The sequence below is a fragment of the Phaeoacremonium minimum genome (assembly GCF_000392275.1).
Source record: "Phaeoacremonium minimum UCRPA7 unplaced genomic scaffold PA7_03_scaffold_371, whole genome shotgun sequence".
Classification (NCBI taxonomy): domain Eukaryota; kingdom Fungi; phylum Ascomycota; class Sordariomycetes; order Togniniales; family Togniniaceae; genus Phaeoacremonium; species Phaeoacremonium minimum.
The window spans coordinates 463,197-482,881 of NW_006921275.1; the positions used below are offsets into that span (position 1 = coordinate 463,197).

Genomic DNA, 19,685 nt, shown 5'->3' on the forward strand with positions numbered 1-19,685 from the left:
CAAAGAGATCTCATCAACGTCTTAGTGTCTTTACAGGGACTTACGAAGAACCCGTCTTTCAAGGCGCGAATCTGCTTGGCATCTAGATCCGAGAACATTTTCAAAGAGCAGTTTCGCCACTGCCCTGGACTCGAGATCCACAACCACACAGCAGGTGACATTGAACTCTATGTTCATGGGACAATACAAACAGCTGCTACTTGGCATACCTTGAAGGAAGATGGAACAAAAAAGCTTGATCTGCTCTCTCAAAAGATTGAAGAAAAAGCTCAGGGGGTGTTCATATGGGTCAAGCTAGTCATTGAAGAACTTGCCGAGGGAATACGTGAAGGGGACAGCTATGAGGAGCTTTATGAACTCCTAGAGGGCATTCCAACCGAGTTGAGAGAACTATATACTAGGGCAATCCGACGCGGGCGCCGGATTTCAGCCGTGACCACAACAAGAACAAATGAGGAAGCCGCCATTCTCCTTAGAATATCGACATTCTGGCGCAATCCTTTCATTATGTATCAATTACTTACCGCATCGCTCTTCATCCTCAGCAATCGGCCATCGTATCGAGAAATTAATGCTCTTACCGTTACGCAAATGCAGCATCGTCTCTACGGCCGGTCCAGAGGCTTACTCGAAGTAGGAGGCCACTCATATCCAGACGACCCAGTGCAGTTTATCCATCAGACGGCAAAGGATTATATGGCTGGCTACGATGGCGATAAGGAGCTGCAGAATCTCGCTCCAACCATTCACAAGCAATCAGGTGCCAGCTTGATTTTCCGATATCTTTTGCATCTCATGGAAATGTACGGTCGCGAGCCACTCACAAGCCATGACTGGACACTTTTAAGCAGAGATTTGAAGCACTACGCACGAATCATAGAGCTAGAAGAAGGTCGGTGCATAGGGCCTGAGTTCGAGGCTGTGTATCAAACACTGATGGGTCCGGATCAGCTCGTTCTCTTGGTATGCGTCGTGAGGGAGAACGGCCACACGCTCCATGCCGAAGCCTCGAGTATGAAAGCGTGGTCTTGGCCGATGTTGAGATTGATACTTTTCTACTATTTGTGTGGGCTAAGTCAATCATTCAATCGTACCTTGGAATCTCTAAAGAATAGCGAAGAAACTTGCGCCGAGCTGCTTCGTATGGCCATGATCAATGACCGTGGGTTTTTCGACGCCTTGGTCGATGCAGGGGTGAGCACCAAAATTTCAGAAGAGAAATGGTCGTCGATAAAGAGCTCGAGAAACTATGTATCTCTTAAATTTACAAGTTTCCCTAATTACATAGTGGGGGCCGATCGGGGGCTGCAGCAGACAAGGGTTCAAAAACACCTGTAGGGGGGTCACTAGCCTCTTTGGGCGATTTAGTGCCGGGTGATCAAAATAAAGTGCCGTGTATATGCTGAGTGTATATGAGCTTTATGGTTATATGAGAGAATGTAAGGAACCTAGTATAAGCGTAGCAGTAGTTATTTCACGTATGCGGAAGTAAGTGAAGTGAGGGTGAAGTGTAGTAGTAATAAGAAGGTATGTAAGTATGCGTGTATATATGTAAAAGGTGAGAATCTCCTGGAGTGGGAGATGCTCTCCTTTATGTAACTTGTGTCCTAAGGACTATAACCTTAATAGACGACACGTACGTAGTCATATGACTATACATATGACTTGTGGCTAACCTAACTAATAGCTTTTCTTTTGAAAGCTTAATAACCTTTATATTAAAGTATAAACTATGTCCTTCATTCGTAGGTGGCCAGGATGAAAGCTCACTCTCGTCTCTTCATACATGCCCCCCCAGTCGCCGTTGCTTGGGGCTTGGTTCCTCAACAAAATCCTTTTCCTCATCTAGAACACGCTTCTTTCCTAATGCAGTTTTACTTGCCCCCTGTGCGTCGACGACTTCATCCTCTGCATCCGCCTTGGGTAGATCCAGTTCCACAAGCCAAGGCAGCTGAATGGGCATGTCCTCGTCACCCTTGATTGATGCGTTGACAAAAAGTGTCTGCTTCCCAACTTCTAACACTGCCGTATCGCCATGGCAATGGCTTGTACAACAGAACTTTTGGTCGGTATATTTGTTGACTTTGTCGTGCTTCTCCTTCATGTCTTCAGGTGTGTCGACCTTGCTCTTTTGCAACGTGCTAAGCTGCTCGACGATAAAAGATTTGTTGTTATCGATGTCAGTTAGGTGTGAAGGCTTCTCGGCAAGTGTCTCTCTCCATGTAACCATCTTCGCTCCCCAGCCTTCATGAATATGACCAAAACAATGAACCTGAGGCTTTGCTCTAGCGACAGCCATGAAAAGATCCGAACATCCTGCCCTTTCTCGAGAGTTTGTTCGATCTAAAATACCCCGCGGAGGTCCATGAGTCACTACAATATCCGTTCCTCTCTCAATATCGAACACATGGCCTTGGTCTGGAGTGTACTGGAACCCCCAATCCCCTAGTGATGGCGTGAATGGACTTGCGAAGATAGCCAGTTTCGTGCCATTCTGCAGAGAGAATTGATGTTTGCCTTCGTCTAGAAAATGAATGCCGTCTTTTTTGGCATCCGTCAGTAGACATCTTGCCTCATCATATTCTCCGTAAACCGCGGATATAAGCTCTGGCTCCAACTGTTGTCGCGTTGCTTCTTCAACCTTCTTTCTGAAGCTTACGGCGTCCAATGTGAAATCATGGTTTCCAGCGATAACAAGCTTCAAGGGGGCCTCAATCGTGTTCAAAAGCTCAAGAGTTGCGCGAAACTCATCGAGCTTCGATTCCTCGGTCAAGTCTCCGCAGTGAATAGCAACATCCACAAGCTGGCTCGGCGTATTGCCTGCGAGAGTCATGCCGTGTGTATCGGATAATATGAGAACCTTTGTCCTCGTGAAAGGCTTTTCTTGGGACATCGTCTCCTCGCAACAGGATCCTGCTCAGATTGGGGTCTTGATGGCAGGCCAGTGGGTAAATAACTGTTTGTCTGATAGTTGGTGGTTCGATGGCAATTCAAGGCTGTCGACACCGAAAATGAGGACTTTTATAGATAGATATCTGAGTAGAGAAATCAGTTGACTCAATCTTCAAGTAAGGAATATTAACATTTGGTTTCGCCAGCGATGGTGGATATGGATATCGGAGAAAGGTTTGGACGTGTTGTGGAAGCGGACCGCGGGTAAGAGTCATCTTTACCGTAGGGTCCTGGTTATTGTGTTCTGTAAGTTTGGTAGAGAAGTCTTTGTATTGGGTCGTTCCCTTAACGTTAACGCACACCTGTGGAACGACCCATCACGGTGAAGAACCCCAAAATAGCCCATTTTGGAAATATTTGGACTATCAAATTCGGACTCTGGGCCTGAACGTTATTGTAACAATACGATATGCCTAACTCTAGTGTGCAAAATATAGCAGTATAGAAGGCAGCAGTAGTCTTTCTTCATCTAGCAATAGCTTGGAGGGAATTGACTGGTAAGCCCCTCCCTTTCTCACCTTGTATAGCGATCTCTACTTACGATGTCCTTATGGCGAATGTGCTGACAAAGTCTCTGTCCTTTTTATTAGCAGTTCCCGACAAGGCAACTATCTCTGGCATGACCTAGAATCTCCAGCTCTATCAATATATGTAACACTGATAAATGCACTAATGGATCTTTTGCCGAGAACTCGAACTCTCCCTGCCTTTTCTGTTTTGTGATGAAAGGTTGGTCAACAGGCAGAAGTGCAATTCGGTGCTCTCATAAGTAGGCTGCAGACAGTTAAGCTAACCGCTCCTTTTCAAAAAGCACAGATATGAAGTGAAAGGATGAACTGCGAAATCTTCATAGATCATGAGTGATTTATAGTGTGTGGATATGTGTCTTGGAACAATCACTTGATGAAAGCAGTCTCAGCATGAAGTCTTTCATTCATAATGTGTATTCAATTCTGGCATATGAGTTGCTAAAGAGTTGCTAAGGCTAGTAACATAAGGTACTCTGCAGATGGCTTAGATCTCATATCAAAGTTTCGAGCCAGGGCGAGCAACTCTTATCGAATGAAACAGCAGCTTTTCTACGGCCTACCCTATTCGTCAGCATTCAGTGAGTTGAAGTTGCGGGCTTTACATATCTGTCTACTCGCTCTTTTTCATATCTTATATTCAGCAGCACTCCATCTCTATAATATTTTGCGAAGTATTCTATTCAGATTTTCATTGTAGAAAACATTCATCAAGACTATAGAGTGCTAAAAACAGTAATCGCCGTACGTTAAGGAAATCGAACAAATGGTGCCACATATGTCGTCATATACGCCCCCTTCTTCTCAGAGAAGTTGAAGGATACAAATGTGTGCACGTATGGAGTTTCAATCTCTTCATCAACACAATCGCTTCCACTATTATGGCATTAGATCATAAAAACATCATAGAGGATCGATCACAACTCACAATGCATCAAAGATGACCTTCTTATAAGCCCCCTCCACACCCCAAGCCCATCCGCGCTTCCGGAATACCTTTTCCATGGCCTCCACAATGGCTTTGTCGCTTTTGAAGTACTGGCACAACGGGATATATATCTTTACATCAGGTATGGCCAGGCCAGGCTTTAGCTCCCAGCTGAAACAAGCGCCACTAGGGCTAGGCTGCGAGCCTCGGACTTCTTTTGTGAAGTTAGGTTCAATCTCCTTGTCCTCAGGCTCATTGATCATCAGGTTCCACAATTCGCTCAGGATAGCCAAGCCGTCAAGCGTCGTCTTGTCCGTCAGCTTGCCTCCAAGCGTGACGTGCTTTCGGACCGTTTCCCAAGAGTTGGACTGGGGATCGATGTATATCTTGATACGAGCACCAGCCTCCGGGCTCACACAATCGATACCGATCACAGCAGTCAGTGGCGGGTCTTGGTACAACAACTTTTGGTAGTCCTCTATGGCATCTAGGGCGGGCCCAAAGGATGTACCAAGCGGATCGAGGCGTTTGATCAGATCAAAGCCCGCCCTGTCGGAGTTGGTCTTTGAGGTCATGTACTTGATGATGGGATAGAAATACGCCTTCATCGTCTGCCTGCCTTCTACGAGATCAAACGCGAGGAATACCTTGGGCATGCGGATCGTGTCCTTCGGCACCTTCTCTGCCAGAATCGCATCGTCTGCCTCGGACGGGAAGAACTCGGCGGCAAATTGGTTAAACCAGCGCAAGTCCGCACCCACCTTTTCTCCGATGACTGGAATAGGGCTCTCGGTGACGCCATCAGACCCCGGAAATACCGGCTCATAGCAGAAGCGCACATATGACTTGCCATTGTCGCTGTGGTTGATGCTGGTCTCGAAAGGCGAGCCATTGGGTGTGAGAAGGGATCTAGCGCGAGATCTTTCGGGCGCGCGTCCCATGCTAGGGATGATATATTTCTCCAGAAATTCTAGGTGAGATGCCTGCTGCTCAGCAGTATAGCTTCCGACCGCTTTGAGCAACGAAGTCACGACGGGCTTCGTGTGCTTTGTCCAAAAGGCCACACCATCTTCTTTGTCTTTCGAGACAGAGACCTCGGTGCTGCTTCTAATCGACTCAGTGTTGATCTGAAAACATTTCAGGATTCTCTTGGGGCATACCTCGTCATCAGTGTCTCTAGAATCTCTCCCTCACCATTCACCTCACCTCGGGCTGGGCTGACTAGAGAAACAGGAGCGTTATGGAAAACATCTGTCATGTCGTCGAAATTGCTTCTAGCTCGAGATCCAATTCGTCAAATCCTCTGCTATAACACACTCAAAAATTGCAAGAATGAGCCACCTCTATGCAATGCTAGGCCAGCAGTGGTGATCATATCTGAGCGGCACGGTCGGTTCCTCCGCATGCCACCATTAACCAGATCTAGACACAACCAATCACGAAGCCACCTAATCCTTAACGGCAACGCTTACTTGAGCAATTGTGGACCTTCGACTGATTAAAGAACAAGAACTGGCAGAAGGGAACCTGAAAGCAATAAACGACAGCCGAAAGGCCTCCGATTTCGCCAACATCTTCCGTCACGTACTACCCACCATCAGAAATCCTACCAAGTTGTTCGTTAGTTTATTCATACACGGGTCATAGAAGAATTCGGGCACCTCTCATTAAGCCTTCTCGGGAAGCGATCTGCGTCTTGTGTGGCTCGGCCCGGGCAAATTTGACTGGGGGTCTATGCCGGCGCTAGCTCATATTACACCTCCACTGGGGTAGTTGTATCACCTCCGCGTCTCTGTGGCATAACCCTGGCAAATTAGGTATTCACTAAAAATATCCCTATGACTAGCTCTAAATAGTCTACACATTTAGATCTAGAGACTGAGCTGATTCAGAATCTTTCGGAAGAAAGATTCCTGTATATCAATTGAACATACAATCAAAGGATTGATCGACCTGATGAGCAAAATCTAGCTTGAAGATGCTGAAAGCCATCCCACACCTTGCTCCTCCGAAATCGCCAAGCAACTTTGCAATCCCAAGTGTCTAGGCTCTGAAAAGCAGTTCTGTCCTTGACGTTTGCGATGGACTCCTTTGACAAGCGCTTTACCACCAAGGACGGGGACACTTACGCTTACGATTACATTGCCGCCAAAGGGGACAAGACCACGTACCTTCTCATACATGGCTACCCGTCGTCACGTTACGACTGGCGATACCAAGTGGCCGATCTAACTCACGCTGGTTATGGAGTTATCGCCCCTGACTGTCTCGGCTATGGCGATAGTGATAAACGTGTCGATATTGAAGCGTATCGTTTGAAGCGTCTAAGTGGACACTTCGTAGAGTTATTAGACCACGAGAACATAAAGCAGGTTGTTGGTGTTGCACATGATTGGGGCTCCATGCTGCTCTCTCGAGTGGTTGTCTGGCACCCAGAGCGCTTTCACAAGCTGGTCTTCATTTCCGCAGGGTACACTGCCCCAGGAATATTCTTTGACGTCGACGGGTTGAATGTTATGAGTCAATCACAGCTCGGATACATGCAATTAGGGTACTGGTACTTCTTCAACTCGTATGATGCTGAAAATATCATAGTCCAGAATGTATGCTGGCCTCAGGTTCCTAGAAAACATCCATGTACTGACAAACTCTGCAAGCTCGAGTCATTTTTCCATCTGGCATACCCCGATAATAACATCAGCTGGGTCAGCAGCCTTGCCGCAATAAACGGCACGCGCTCATGGCTGACAGCCGGCAAGAAGGGTCCCCTTCCGCCGTGGCTCAGTGAACAGGACAAGGCCAGATGGCTCGAGATCAACGGTCGTAAAAACACCATAGCGGCGTCACTGAACTACTACCGATCGCTCATGCGTGGGACACAAGCCCCCGATGAAGATCCGTTAACCGACGCAGAACGCACGCTTCGGGTGCCTGTATTGGGCATATGCGGCGCCGAGGACATGGTTACGAGGCCGGATCAGATTGGGCTTGGCATCAGGCCATACGCAAGCAAGGGCTATACGGAAAAGCTGTTAAAGGGTGCCGGGCATTGGGTCATGTTAGAAAGGAGTAAGGAGGTCAGCAATGCTCTGCTTGAATTTGTCGCAAATGATGAGATTTTTGTGCCACTTGATCCATCAAGTATTGACTCTAATAAGCTAAGAACCTAGTTGCTGAGTCGAGTTAGACACGATATAAGTGACTAAATACAATCATAATCAGTCTCCATCGGGAGCTTAAAAAACAACACGAGAAATACCTCCTAAAAAATAACTTTCATGAAGGTTTATCATGGTGCATAATTAGAGAAAAGAAATCTAAATAGCAATAAAAAGTAGGTTTTTGGTGAGAGCAAGGTGCTTGAGTACATGCACAGTACATGTACAAACACGATTGTCACATTTTTAAAGTCACCCCAGTAAGCCACCATGCAGTGGGATTGAACGGGCGGGGGATCACCTTAGTCTAGCGTTGTGAACCCTGTCCGGTACGTACCCTGATACTAATTAGTATCCTATGCCACAAGTTCTGCTGTTGGCACATCCAGTATTCTTCAATTCTTCTACTCAGAAACGCCTCGACTATTTGGCATCACGATGGAAGTTGGACTCGCCGATGGATTGCAAGCACCTCTGTTTCGCATCTTCTTGTACGCGCTGTTTGCAACCTGGGTAGCATGGGTGTATCATTTGATGAAGCCAGCCCTTGTGGCTGCTCTCTCGCCGGACTATCGTAGCTTTAGCTGGGTTGGAGGAAAGAGAGGCGTGGGTTCGTTCTTGAAGTCCACATGGAATGTCGCATTCAAGTCCAAGGAGCTTTTCGCGGAAATTCATCGTAAAGTAAAATGCTCCTGACGAGTAAAGCTCAGAGAACTAGGCATCTGACACGATTTGACGGCGATAGATTCTTGCAGCCAGAGATAAAAATATCTACCTGGTTCCAATTCCGCACTGCAGCACAGGGTTCATGCTCATGGTTCCGAAAGTGCTGCTCAATGAATACGTTCGCCAGCCTGACAACGACATATCTCTCAAGAGATACACTTTACAAGCCCTCGTGCCCGATTATACAACTCTAGGGGCACATATCGTGATACACCCTGTATACCGAAATGTTGTGCATAAAGAGCTCTACCAAAAGCTTCCCGCCAAAATGGATATGGTGAATGAAGAAATGACTGCGGCCCTCAAAGATGTCGTCTCAGCGCAAGTCGACACGAACGGCATCGCAAGAATCAACATGTGGGATACAGCAAATCGCATTTTAAGCAGGTCAGCAAACCGCATCATCTCAGGGTATCCTCTATGTCACAACCAGGAGTATCAGGATGTCACGGCAGAGTATGCCGCTACATTTTTCGCGTCGGCGTTGTACGCCCGCTTTATTCCTCCTTTCCTTCGCCCGTGAGTGCAATCCTTATAGCCTCTTAAATGCGATTTGCTGAGATCTCGCCTCAGGTTATTGTTGCCGCTCATGTGTCGACCGTTGATGAGGTGTATCAAGACCGCAGCCAAGCACGCGACACCTGTCATCAAGGAACGGATGGCCATTCTAGATGCTGCCGATGAGAAAGGTCTTGAGCCAGAGTTGCCAGTGGGTCACAAGTTTTATTGGATATGAAGGAATCCAAGCTAATACCTTAATTCAAGAATGATATGCTAAGCGCAATCATCGTGGCGGCCAAAAAGGACAGCAAATCAGAAAACGAATATGACCCTTTGGTCATAGTGGCCAGAATGATGGTTCTGAACTTTGTTCAGTCCTACACCAACCTCGTGACCATGACCAATCTGGTATATGATCTCATCTCATTACCAGAAGGTGATTTTGAGACCATGGTGGAAGACTTGCGTGCGGAGATCCAGAGGGAAATGGACAAGGGCGATGGCTACTCTCACGGTTTCTTTCAAAGACTTGACCTCATGGACTCATTAATTCGCGAGAGCATTCGCTACAATCCGATTGGTGAGACTGGCCTCGAGCGAGCTGTTGGCAAGAAAGGAGGCTTCACTTTTTCCAACGGTATTCATGTTCCGCAGGGCGCGCTGCTTGCGGCTCCGATCAAGGTCTATCAACGCGATGAGGCGGCCTACCCCGGCGGCTTCAACCCGCGCCGTTCAATGGAGGATCCGGAGCATCCCAAGGTAACAGACATTTCCCCGAGCTTTCTCAACTTTGGTCTTGGTCGGGGGGCATGCCCTGGGCGGTGGTTCACAAGCAACTTACTCAAGCTAGTGCTGACGCATTTGCTTTTGGATTACGACTTTGTGCGACTTGACAAGCGGCCGGAGAATGTCCGCAAGGTGACTCTTGATGAGCCTTGCGGCCGATTTCTCATCACATTGAAAAAAAGAAAGGTTTAATGAGTGGGCTTCAAGCGGAACCAGTGTATGCACAAAGTCTAACAGAAGAGAAATGGCACGTTGCATTGCCATGCGCCATACACTAGACAAGACACATGCCGAGTGACCAGACATCTGGATTGTTGCCCAATATCGAACTTCTAGCAGTCTTGATCTCGAAATGATTCCCCAAAAATATATCATATCGGTGGCCCATCATTGGACCTAGCTGTGCCTAGACGGCATGCCCACAAGTATTGGGGGCTTTGTTAGACACACTTATATGCACATATCAAGAACAGGGCGGTGGGTCTTAGAGACACTGGGGATATGGCGCTGGTGATGAGCAAACCATGCTCCAGTTTTCGCGATCCTTCTTGTTGTCATCGTGCATTCTGTGAATCCTTCAGGATTACCCCGCCGGGAACCCCGTGGAGCCAAAACTCCACTATTGATATACCGAAATCGATGTAATTGAGTTCTGATGGCTGTAGAGAACTGCTAAGAAAGACTATAAACATCGTGCCTTGAATGTGGTTCCTTGGCCTTCCTAAGTAGGCAATATCCGGTCCTCCGACAGCATATTACTGTAGAGATGTTCAGAAGCCAAGGTTAAGGGAGATGCGTGATGTAACCTACGCGACCCGCCAGGTATATGCGGCCTCCAATTCCAAACCTGTATCTCATAGAAAACGTCGCGGACAACTTCATCCTATTGATTACTACTGTGTGCTTGCGGTCGCTGACAAGGCTTCCTATCACATGTCCAATGCAGGCTGAGTCAACGCTAAATTCCATGCATAATGACTGCTTTGTGAGCAAGATCCTGAGCCGGAAACAGTAATCAAGATTGTGTTACAAGTATAACTAGGCGAGCGCGGCGTCTCACCTAAGTGGGAAAGTTACTATTCATGTCTTGTTCCCGTGAGGTGTGTTTCTAGAAAGCTCCGCAACCCACCAGCCTAACAGGTTACTTATAGCAGTAAAAAAACCATTAATGATACCAGTATGATAACTGTACTGAGGACTTTAGACTTCTGGTAAAATGTCTGATAAGTCCGATTCAAAGTGTTCAAATGCCCCCTATAGAATTAAGCTTAAATATGATTACAAGTGTTGCTAAATGATATTCATTCAGATTATGGTATTGTCATCTCATTTGAGGGCAAATCCACGCAAGGTGCAGATCTCTTCATTGAGTATGGCTGTGAGTGTCGAACTCCATTTGGTAGGAGTGTCATTAGCGAACGCCCCCCTTTCTGGCCCGATCCGGTTATCGGTTCTATCTCCACAGAGGGCTTTTGCGACTGATCAGAGGATAGTAATGAATGGCGATATATTCCGAGACATGCATTGTTAGACAAATGTAAATTGGGGGTGTCATCCCATAGCCCTATTGTAACGGACACATCTGACCTGGCTGTGCTTGATGCTTTCATTCTAGTTCCGATCTCCATCACATACTTCTGAATCTTGAGCTATGCTATTGAATATCTATTACCGTTGATCAACAGAGAGCACTGCCGCCCTGGTTCACCTTTATATATGCTTGACCCGCGTTCGTGAAGTTCTCGGCTCACGATCGCCGAAATGTCACGCACAGATACGTTTTATAGTCTCGGCCTGATGCCTACGTTGATGGGCCTAGGTCATCTAGCACCAGCGATAGGCGCCATACAAACGGCTACTGGCTCATATCAGTTCCCTGGCAGACTTCTTGGGCTCATCGGCACCGTCTCAGCTCTTGTAGACTGTACGTACCAAACATTTCCCTCTTTCGTGATTTTTTGAGTGCTTACGACGCCAAATTAAATAGCCATTGACACATACAAAGATATACCATCGTCGAGTAGACCTGAAAAGTGGGTTTGGAAAACCTGGGTCTATGGTCAATGGGCTATTGTATTGGTCTGCACAGTCATGTCAGGCTTGCCCACCGTGATTCCTATATATCGAGTCCTACCACTGGGCCTACTTTGGGGCGCTCCTTGCATACCTCGATTTTCAAAAGCAGATGGTTTAATCCTGGCAAAGCCCAAAACTTTGGTAAGCTTTTGAATCTTCTAGTTAATGGACTGCCACTGAATATGTGTAGCTCGTCGAAGCAAAGTCACTTGTTGTGGCGCTATGTATGGCCAGTGTGTGCACCCATGCAAGCATGGCTTATTACTGCCAACAAGAGAACTCTCAATGCAGCGACGATGCCCTGCGAGCGAGAAGCTTTTACTTAGCAGTCTTATACCAATTCTTTCGAGAAACCTCCTGCGATATCAGAGACATTGCTGAGGATACTAAAGAAGGACTGGAGACTCTGCCGGTGAAGCTTGGGAAACAAAATACAATTGTGCTCATGACAGTTGTAGGTTTGTTGCTAGACTCAGTCTTGACTCAAAGTGTCGTTATCACGGCGGGAGGCATCATTATTAGATACCCGAAACTCGCTTATTCGGTCTTGCGAGTTGGCACAACTATGGCAGCTTATTCTCAAGTCTTGACTTACCCAAGGGACAACCACTGGGCTTGGGGGACTGTGTCACTCTTCGGCCTCGTCCCTGTGCTTTTTGCACAGGCAGCTCTTCGCATCTAACAAGGAAATAAGGGAGGTGAAGAGTGTGGGATCGTTCCTGAGTCATAGAGGGAACTGGGACTGAAAAGGTCTAAGAAAAGTACAATGGTCTAGACATTTGCAATCACTCTCGTAGGATCTTGAAGATAATATCGCAGTCTAGCCGTAGCATTCTAGATACTGAATAGAGAATATCAACACCTCGTAGTAAAATAGCTAACCTTGACATACTGGAGTCATTATTCATTTTGGCCTCCTGTCGGCGAACGTTGTCAACATGTAGTTTGTCTGGACCGTTTTGTATTCAAGAAAATTGCTTCAAATAATCCATCATATCAGACCACATCTTCTCCGGCCAGGAAATCGAGAACCAAGTGTTGCCGTCATAGTCTTTCTCCATCACGACAAAGACTCTTGAGATAACCGAAACCGTATTGTGGGATGGATCAGATGCCTGAAAGTATACTGGATGTCCTCGTTTGCTGTGCGAAGGCCTTGAAGCCGCTTCTCGCACTACCGCTGGGCCAAAGTCCATCCGTTCGGCAAGGTTGCCCTTGGTCCAGTTCGACATAAACTGCGTGGCCATGTCCTTATCACCAAATATTATGGGCATTTTCTGCGCCTTCATGGACTGCACGGACAGATATGTAGCTGCCTTGATCTGCTCTTCAGTAGTTTGGGCCGCTATGGCCTTCCGCACCAGAAGGGCCAGTTTTCCCAGAGGCAACTCGAGAGCCTCACTGACGCCACAAAAGACGTAGATATTTGTTGGCGAGTTCTGGACGTAAGCTGTGTCTGGACGGAAAACTGATCTGGCCCGACTTCGAGGGTCTACGGCCATGATCGTTGCCAACTCACGGGTTGAATTGGGACCTTCATATTGCGCGAGCATTCGGCAGGCCAGTGCAGTCAGGACATCTCCTTCGCTAATAAATGGTTTGGGCGTCGCAGGAGCAGCATCAGCTTCAGCCACTACGTGATTCCTGGCTTCTCGCATCAATTTCTCCATCATGTATTTAGGCATACACAAGACACGCGATTGAACGTCCGCGCTACGCCACGACTCGTACAAGCTGCGAAGTCCCCAGTATTTGAAACGCCAGCCGTCGAGCACCTTGTTCGCGAGAACGTGCTGTTCCTTCGGAGGCGGATTCCAGAGACCCTCAAAAGCGTCTTCGTGATATCCTACCATAGGAGCCACAGCTTCTGGCTTGCCAGCCAGGATAAGGCTCCATGATTCGAGAATGGCGGCCAAGCCCATCAGGTCTGTTGACACATGAGAGTGTGTGAGGGACACGAGAGTTCCATCTTGAAAGGTCTGCACATGCAGACAGAACTGAGGTTTGCCAGAGTAGACGAAATCATCCATGTTGCGAGGCGTCTCAGGACCTAGTCCAAGAGAACAAAATTCCTTGGGGCCTGGAGAAGTCACCATTTTGCCCGTCGGTTGGGGCAACTTGGAGGCCAAAGGGTGCTCTGCGATAGGGCCACCGTGGTCTTCTTTAGTCAATTGCACGGCTGGACGTTCCTCTGTAAAGACACTCGGGACATGTATTTCCAAATTGCCATCCGGCTAGGACTTCAATCAGACTTGAGAGAATATGAGGAACTAACATCCCGTGTTTTGCGATTGCTTACCCGATACCTAAATCTTCCACCAAACCTCCGCCACCCTTCCATCTGGAAAAGATGTGACAAGCTAGTATGGAGCTTACATGGGTCCAGTACGTCGTCGAACTTATATGTCGAGACCAGGACAATCCCGCGTGCCGCAGCCGAGTCATCGAATAAATGTACAGGAATGACCTCATCTGTAGGGGAAACAGGCGGCAGTGGCCTTGCCTCTTTTCTAAAAAATGGCAGGTTGGCGAGTATACCGGCCATCCTGAAGGGCTATAAAGGTGGTCATGAATGACAAGCGAATTAGAAAAGGAAGAAAGGTCGAGGATGGTCTTAGTCTTATTGGATCTAGGTAAGTAGTGAGCTACACTCTCTTACAATCTGCGGGGAACCAGGAGGATGCGTAGTGTCACCCGTGGGGCAGAACATCTGTAACGGGGGGCCACTCGCAAAAAGACTGGGCTATTTAAAGGGCCTATGCCACTTTTCGGTGCCCAGCTTTCCTGCCGCCATCCTGCACGTTGAAAAACCGAGCCCATTCAGAATTTACCAACTTTAAGCAACGATTTCTCAACGACTCGTCAAGCTAGTTTCGAGCTCTCTTCATTCTGATAATACTTACTGTTACTCCTTTTAGTCATGATGTTCTCCAATTTGTTACTCCTGGCTTCTGAAATCTGACCAATTCTTATATTCTAGTCTCATGACAACTACTCTTTGTCTTCTGTTATTTTTTTTTTTTTTTAAATGTCTGGCTTGGAGATATGTGAACTGTTACTATGCTTTTGTTCTCGCGCGCCATGATGCTGACCGCTCACTATGGCATTACATATAAGATTCTAGTTTCTACGCCGCTCTGGGCTATGAGCGTCAATGCGTCAAGTTCCAGCCCCATGCGCTCATAATTTTTCTTGCATATTCTTTCAGCATACTCATCATACCATCGACTGGCCTCATTGCCGGGATACCATCTTATCACGCTTGTGAATCGTGCCATATCCTGTCCGTTCCGATTGAAGGATCCCTCCTCCCGATCACCGCGCCATCTCGTCATGGGGGCAGGGGAAAAGTCACCCGCCTTGATCATCAAATCCTTGGGGTTTTGGGCCTAGAGTTACTGGTAAGTATGGAGTAGAAGGTAGAGGTGTGTTCATGTGAACGAATTAATCTAAAGTCTACATACCAACGAAACCTGTGGTACGCCGTTTTGAAAATCTCCATATCGTCTACTGGTACGTAGAATGATGTGACCTCAAAGAGAGCATCTTGCAGCCTGCGAATATGTGGGTATGGTAACTTGAATGGGCCCAATACGGTAGGTATAGTTGGTCTTTGGATTTGCCCTTTGCCGTGATCATTTGAGGCCCATTTATCTTCGACTAGGTCTGCAGCTTTCTGTCGACTGCTTGGATGGGCGTTTTGTTCCCAGACTAAGCCGAGCAATGGTCAGAAAATATCGTGAACACTCGAAGCTGTTCCGCTCAAAGGAAGGCTGAAGAAGATAGACATACGAACAAGCAAGCCTTTTGTATCGGGCTTTAGCTTAAAACCACAGCTCTGCACGGCCTTGCACAGATCAAGTGTCTCAATTTCCTTTCGTATTGTAGCTAATTCCGATGAGGATTGTCCATGCCCATCCATGTCTAGGCCACTTTTTGAATCATTAGCAGTCCCAAATGTTCTCTCAAGAATTTCCAGCGTGACGAGCGGAGTTGCATTCTTTTTCCGGGAAGGTATGTATAATGGCTCCCCAAAGGGGTCAATACAATATTCGTTGATATCGGCCATTCTTGGTCTACGCATATATGAATCATCCGGCAAACCTCGCGTGGATCTAGACGCCCGTAAGGGCGGTTTCGACATCAACTCTGCGAAGTTCGACGGCGTCCATCCTTGGTGCGAGATATGAGTCTACGATTGAGTTTCAGGGATGAAGCGTTCAATCTTAGCCAGACACCTGAGCATGCCATCTCCTGAAGAACACATGTAGAAATCACGTCGAGTCCCCTCGAACTCTGTACCTTGAACGGCCGCTTTATCAAAATCTCTTTCAGTTTCCCAAACCACAAAAGACGCAATAATATCTGACAATTGACTGGCTCTTTCTTTGGCATGCTCTGATGTTGGGTTGAGACCCACATATCTCTCTGTCATCCGAGCATCAGAGTCAACATATCCGAGTCTAGCAGCGGCTGATGCAAGATAACGCCTGATCTCCTGCATGGACTCGGAAATCTTATTTGAAGAAGTGGACACAGGCGGGTTGGAGAAAGAGGTTAGACTAATCTCAATGGCTTTCCTATCAACCAGATCTATCCAGTTGGCGCCGCTCTCTTGACGTATTGTCAGATTCAGTGGGTGTCCGCGGATCAGATTGGCGAAGTTCATTATGTGCACGCCGGTCGACTCCTGGAAGGTCTTCTATGTATAAACCGTGTTCCATTGAATCAGCAGAAGCACGGAAGGATTGTCAGCCACTGCATACTCTGTACCGAGAGCGTAGCCCCAGAGTAAGCATTCACAGCCGGGCAACTTGTGGATGTAGTCCAAAGCGGCTTGCCACCGTCGCGCAGAGCCCCGGCCTTGTTGTTCAGTTCTGTGCCAGGCTGTAGAGGCAGCCATATCAAACTCAGTACTGAGCCTCGAGAGGAGTCGAGGTCGGTGCTACATTTATGGAATATCACGCCATTAATCGCAGGACCAATGAATCTTGCCACTTCTTCTCGAGTGATGTTTCCGCGTGCTCTAAACATGGGTTCACAGGATAGCTGGTGTGTTACCCGGTTCTAGTGAGCAATTCAAGTATAAAAAAGATCGGTTATTAAAGAAAATGTTATATTTGTGATTGTGAATTTATTCTGGCCGTGCCCTAAGAGTTCTTTCTGAAGTATCCAGGCAGCCACGGCCCCAAGCCAGATACATCCGTCCGACTAGCCGTTTTAAGCACAGCACCACGATGCAAGCCTCAACTTCCGGTTTGACTGGATGGAACCTATCGTCATTCAATAGCAATTACTTTTGTGAACACTTAACACATGTAGAACGTTGCAATTCGGAATTGCTGGCAGTATCGAAATTTGGTGTTTTTTGCCCCTCAAGTCGATGTACAACGACTTGTAGGTAATTCAGCCACTCCACTAGAGCGGACTCTGTATTGCCTATGTAAGTCAGCTTCGAGGATCGAATCGGTGGTCATCCTTCTTGTTTCACCAGGCTCTCGTCCAATCTCGGCCGTTCTGCCGTCAGCTCCTGGAGGAACAACCTTCTTCTTAGCGTTCTCGCTTCCCGGCCTCACGGTTCAATCATGCGGCTTCCCCTCACAGGGGTCAATAAGGCAATCTCAACGGCGTCTTGGCGGACGGTAGATCACAGCGCACCCCCCGGCATTTTCAGGGGCAAGCTGGCTGCTGGGGGCTGACCACCCGCATTTAGCCTGCTACTTCTGGACACCTTCCACGATTGGCTGCGAGGGATCTCGAGCCCAGCGCTACTAACACGAGGTTCTTGTTCCTGGTCGTTTGCATCATGCGACGTACTACAGCAGTCGGGTCCTTGCTCGGAATCGAACCTTTGGTCTCTTAGCGGAAACCGAAGGAAATCCAGGAATTCGTATAAGGCGGGTATACAAGGCTGCAAACACCTTATAATATCAGCCGGAATTCCCACGGAGAGCGTCGATCCTCGCTCGTGCGGCTCCGTCTACCCTCGTTAAATTTTCCGGCGGGACAAGCCCTTTCTTGGCCGACTTTCTCTCCTTTCCACACCGGTATTCGTCTTTCAGGATCATGAGGGCCAGTACAATGTCACCCCCCTCGGGGCTCACCTCCCTCCTCGTGGTCGGCCTGACGTCTTGCGTCCTCGGCGCCGAGAAGGGGGGCGCGCCCATCTCCCTGCCGGTCCGGACGGTCGGACGAGGTGCAGATGCCGTCCGCGGCCTTGAGCCACGTGGATCCGCCGTCGCCAATGTGCTCAGTTCCGCCGACTACTACGCGATTGAAGGTTTGTTATAGGTGCACATGTACCTGAAGTCAATAGCTAATGCTTGACTTCAGTCGCCATTGGCGCCCCTGGCCAAGTCGTCGCGCTTGAAGTCGACACCGGCTCTTGGGACTTGTGGGTGAACCCAGACTGCAGCAATGCAGGACCAATACCGGGGTCCAGTGATCGTTGCAAAGCCGCCGGTCAATACTGGCCGTCAGATACTTCGACGCCTGAAGACCCAGCCACAGCAACCTACCAGACGACCGGCTTCGGCCAGTTCGCGGGAGACGTCAACCTGTCTTACTACACTGATTTTGTCGACATTGGTGTAAGACTGACAAATCAAATATTCGGTGTTGCCACGGCAAGTCATAATGAATCCGTGGGCAAGATGGGTCTTGGTCCTCACCCCGTTTATGGGTTCAACGAGACACTGGTACTATCTCAGATTGCGAACCTGGGATATCTCAACAGCAGGGCTTTCAGCTTGACCCTTCCATCTCTGGACAAGCCTGATGGCACAGGTATATCAACATTGAGTACTTTCCCTTGAGTAATTCACTAAATAATTAATACAGGTACTTTGATATTCGGAGGTATTGATAAGGGCAAGTTCACTGGAGGCCTAGAGAAGCTTGATATCATTCCTCCTGAGGCCGCACCTGTTAAGAAATACGCGTATGATAGCTCACCCCTGTTTTCTCCGTTACTATTTTGAAAAACTAACACCTCACAAGCAACTGGGTCCGCCTCGACTCCCTCCAATTATACATCCCGCCCTTCTCCTTCGGGACCAAGTATTCCCTGCCGCAGACCCTCGCCACCGGCGGGACAGGCGTCATCATCGACAGCGGCTCCTCGTCCGTCGCGCTGCCGCCAAACATCACCCAGGCCATCTACACCCAGCTGAGCGCGACGCCCGACACGAGCCTAGGCATCACGCTGAACAAGGTCGACTGCGGGCTGCGCGGCTCCTCGGGCTTCCTGAGCTTCGGCTTCAATGACACCGTCATTAGTATCGAGATGCGAGAGCTAGTCATGGACGGCGCGTCGATTGGCAAAAATGGGTCGTGCTATCTGCTGCTATACCCCAATGACATTCCCCTGCTCGGGGCGCCGTTCTTGAGGGCGGCCTATGGTGAGTTTTCCGCGGCCGTTGACCGGGTGCGAGAGTGAGATGTGAGCGGAGTACTGACTCGTTATGCTTGCTTAGCTATTTTCGATTGGGACACGCAAGACATTCACATTGCGCGCTCGGCAAATTGTGGCACTGATGTTCAGGCCCTAGAAGCTGGCGATGAGGCCATGAGCGGCATCGTGGGCAACTGCTTCCCGTCACCAAAGAAGGCCAAACTCAATGCCCCGGTGAGGAGGAGGTGGTAAGGATTGGAGGAGGTAACAGGATAGACACCCCTGAATGCGAAGGGAGGCGACATATGTCAAACTATTAGTGGTATAAAACATTACTATTGTAATCCACTGCAACTACCTGGTTCTATGCATCCAATACAGACCATGTCAATGTAGAGTGAAATCAGACTCGACAGAGCTGGCCATCCACCTCGTGCCATCGTTCATTTCCGACGCAAGGCGTACACCAGAGCACGTCGTCGGGATCAACCTTCCTCTTAATCTTAGTCAGTCGGTCATAGTTTTCGCCCCAAAACTGATGTTGCCAATCTGGCTCCTGCGGATTCGCCTATGCAGTTGCAAAAAGTGGTTAGCCACATGATCTTACAGAGCTGTTGTGTCCCGGAGTGAAAGAACAG

General features: G+C 48.2%; 4 protein-coding genes across 4 annotated transcripts; 3 read left to right on the forward strand and 1 right to left on the reverse strand.

The window, feature by feature from the left end:
• Positions 1–4,228: 4,228 nt before the first annotated feature.
• Positions 4,229–5,665, reverse strand: UCRPA7_4899 (putative aromatic prenyltransferase protein; the record flags this gene model as incomplete). Its single annotated transcript, XM_007917450.1, has 3 exons — positions 4,229–4,355; positions 4,408–5,514; positions 5,568–5,665. The coding sequence occupies 3 exons, from the start codon at positions 5,663–5,665 to the stop codon at positions 4,229–4,231; spliced, it is 1,332 nt and encodes a 443-aa protein (XP_007915641.1).
• Positions 5,666–6,947: 1,282 nt separating this feature from the next.
• UCRPA7_4900 (putative alpha beta-hydrolase protein) lies at positions 6,948–7,577 on the forward strand (the record flags this gene model as incomplete). Its single annotated transcript, XM_007917451.1, has 2 exons — positions 6,948–7,010; positions 7,065–7,577. The coding sequence occupies 2 exons, from the start codon at positions 6,948–6,950 to the stop codon at positions 7,575–7,577; spliced, it is 576 nt and encodes a 191-aa protein (XP_007915642.1).
• Positions 7,578–8,559: 982 nt separating this feature from the next.
• Positions 8,560–9,770, forward strand: UCRPA7_4901 (putative cytochrome p450 protein; the record flags this gene model as incomplete). Its single annotated transcript, XM_007917452.1, has 3 exons — positions 8,560–8,678; positions 8,865–9,000; positions 9,057–9,770. The coding sequence occupies 3 exons, from the start codon at positions 8,560–8,562 to the stop codon at positions 9,768–9,770; spliced, it is 969 nt and encodes a 322-aa protein (XP_007915643.1).
• A 7,965-nt stretch (positions 9,771–17,735) lies between these two features.
• On the forward strand, positions 17,736–19,299 carry UCRPA7_4902 (putative secreted aspartic proteinase protein; the record flags this gene model as incomplete). Its single annotated transcript, XM_007917453.1, has 5 exons — positions 17,736–17,934; positions 17,988–18,440; positions 18,495–18,594; positions 18,654–19,054; positions 19,130–19,299. 5 exons carry the CDS (start codon positions 17,736–17,738, stop codon positions 19,297–19,299), a joined length of 1,323 nt encoding a protein of 440 aa, XP_007915644.1.
• Positions 19,300–19,685: the final 386 nt, after the last annotated feature.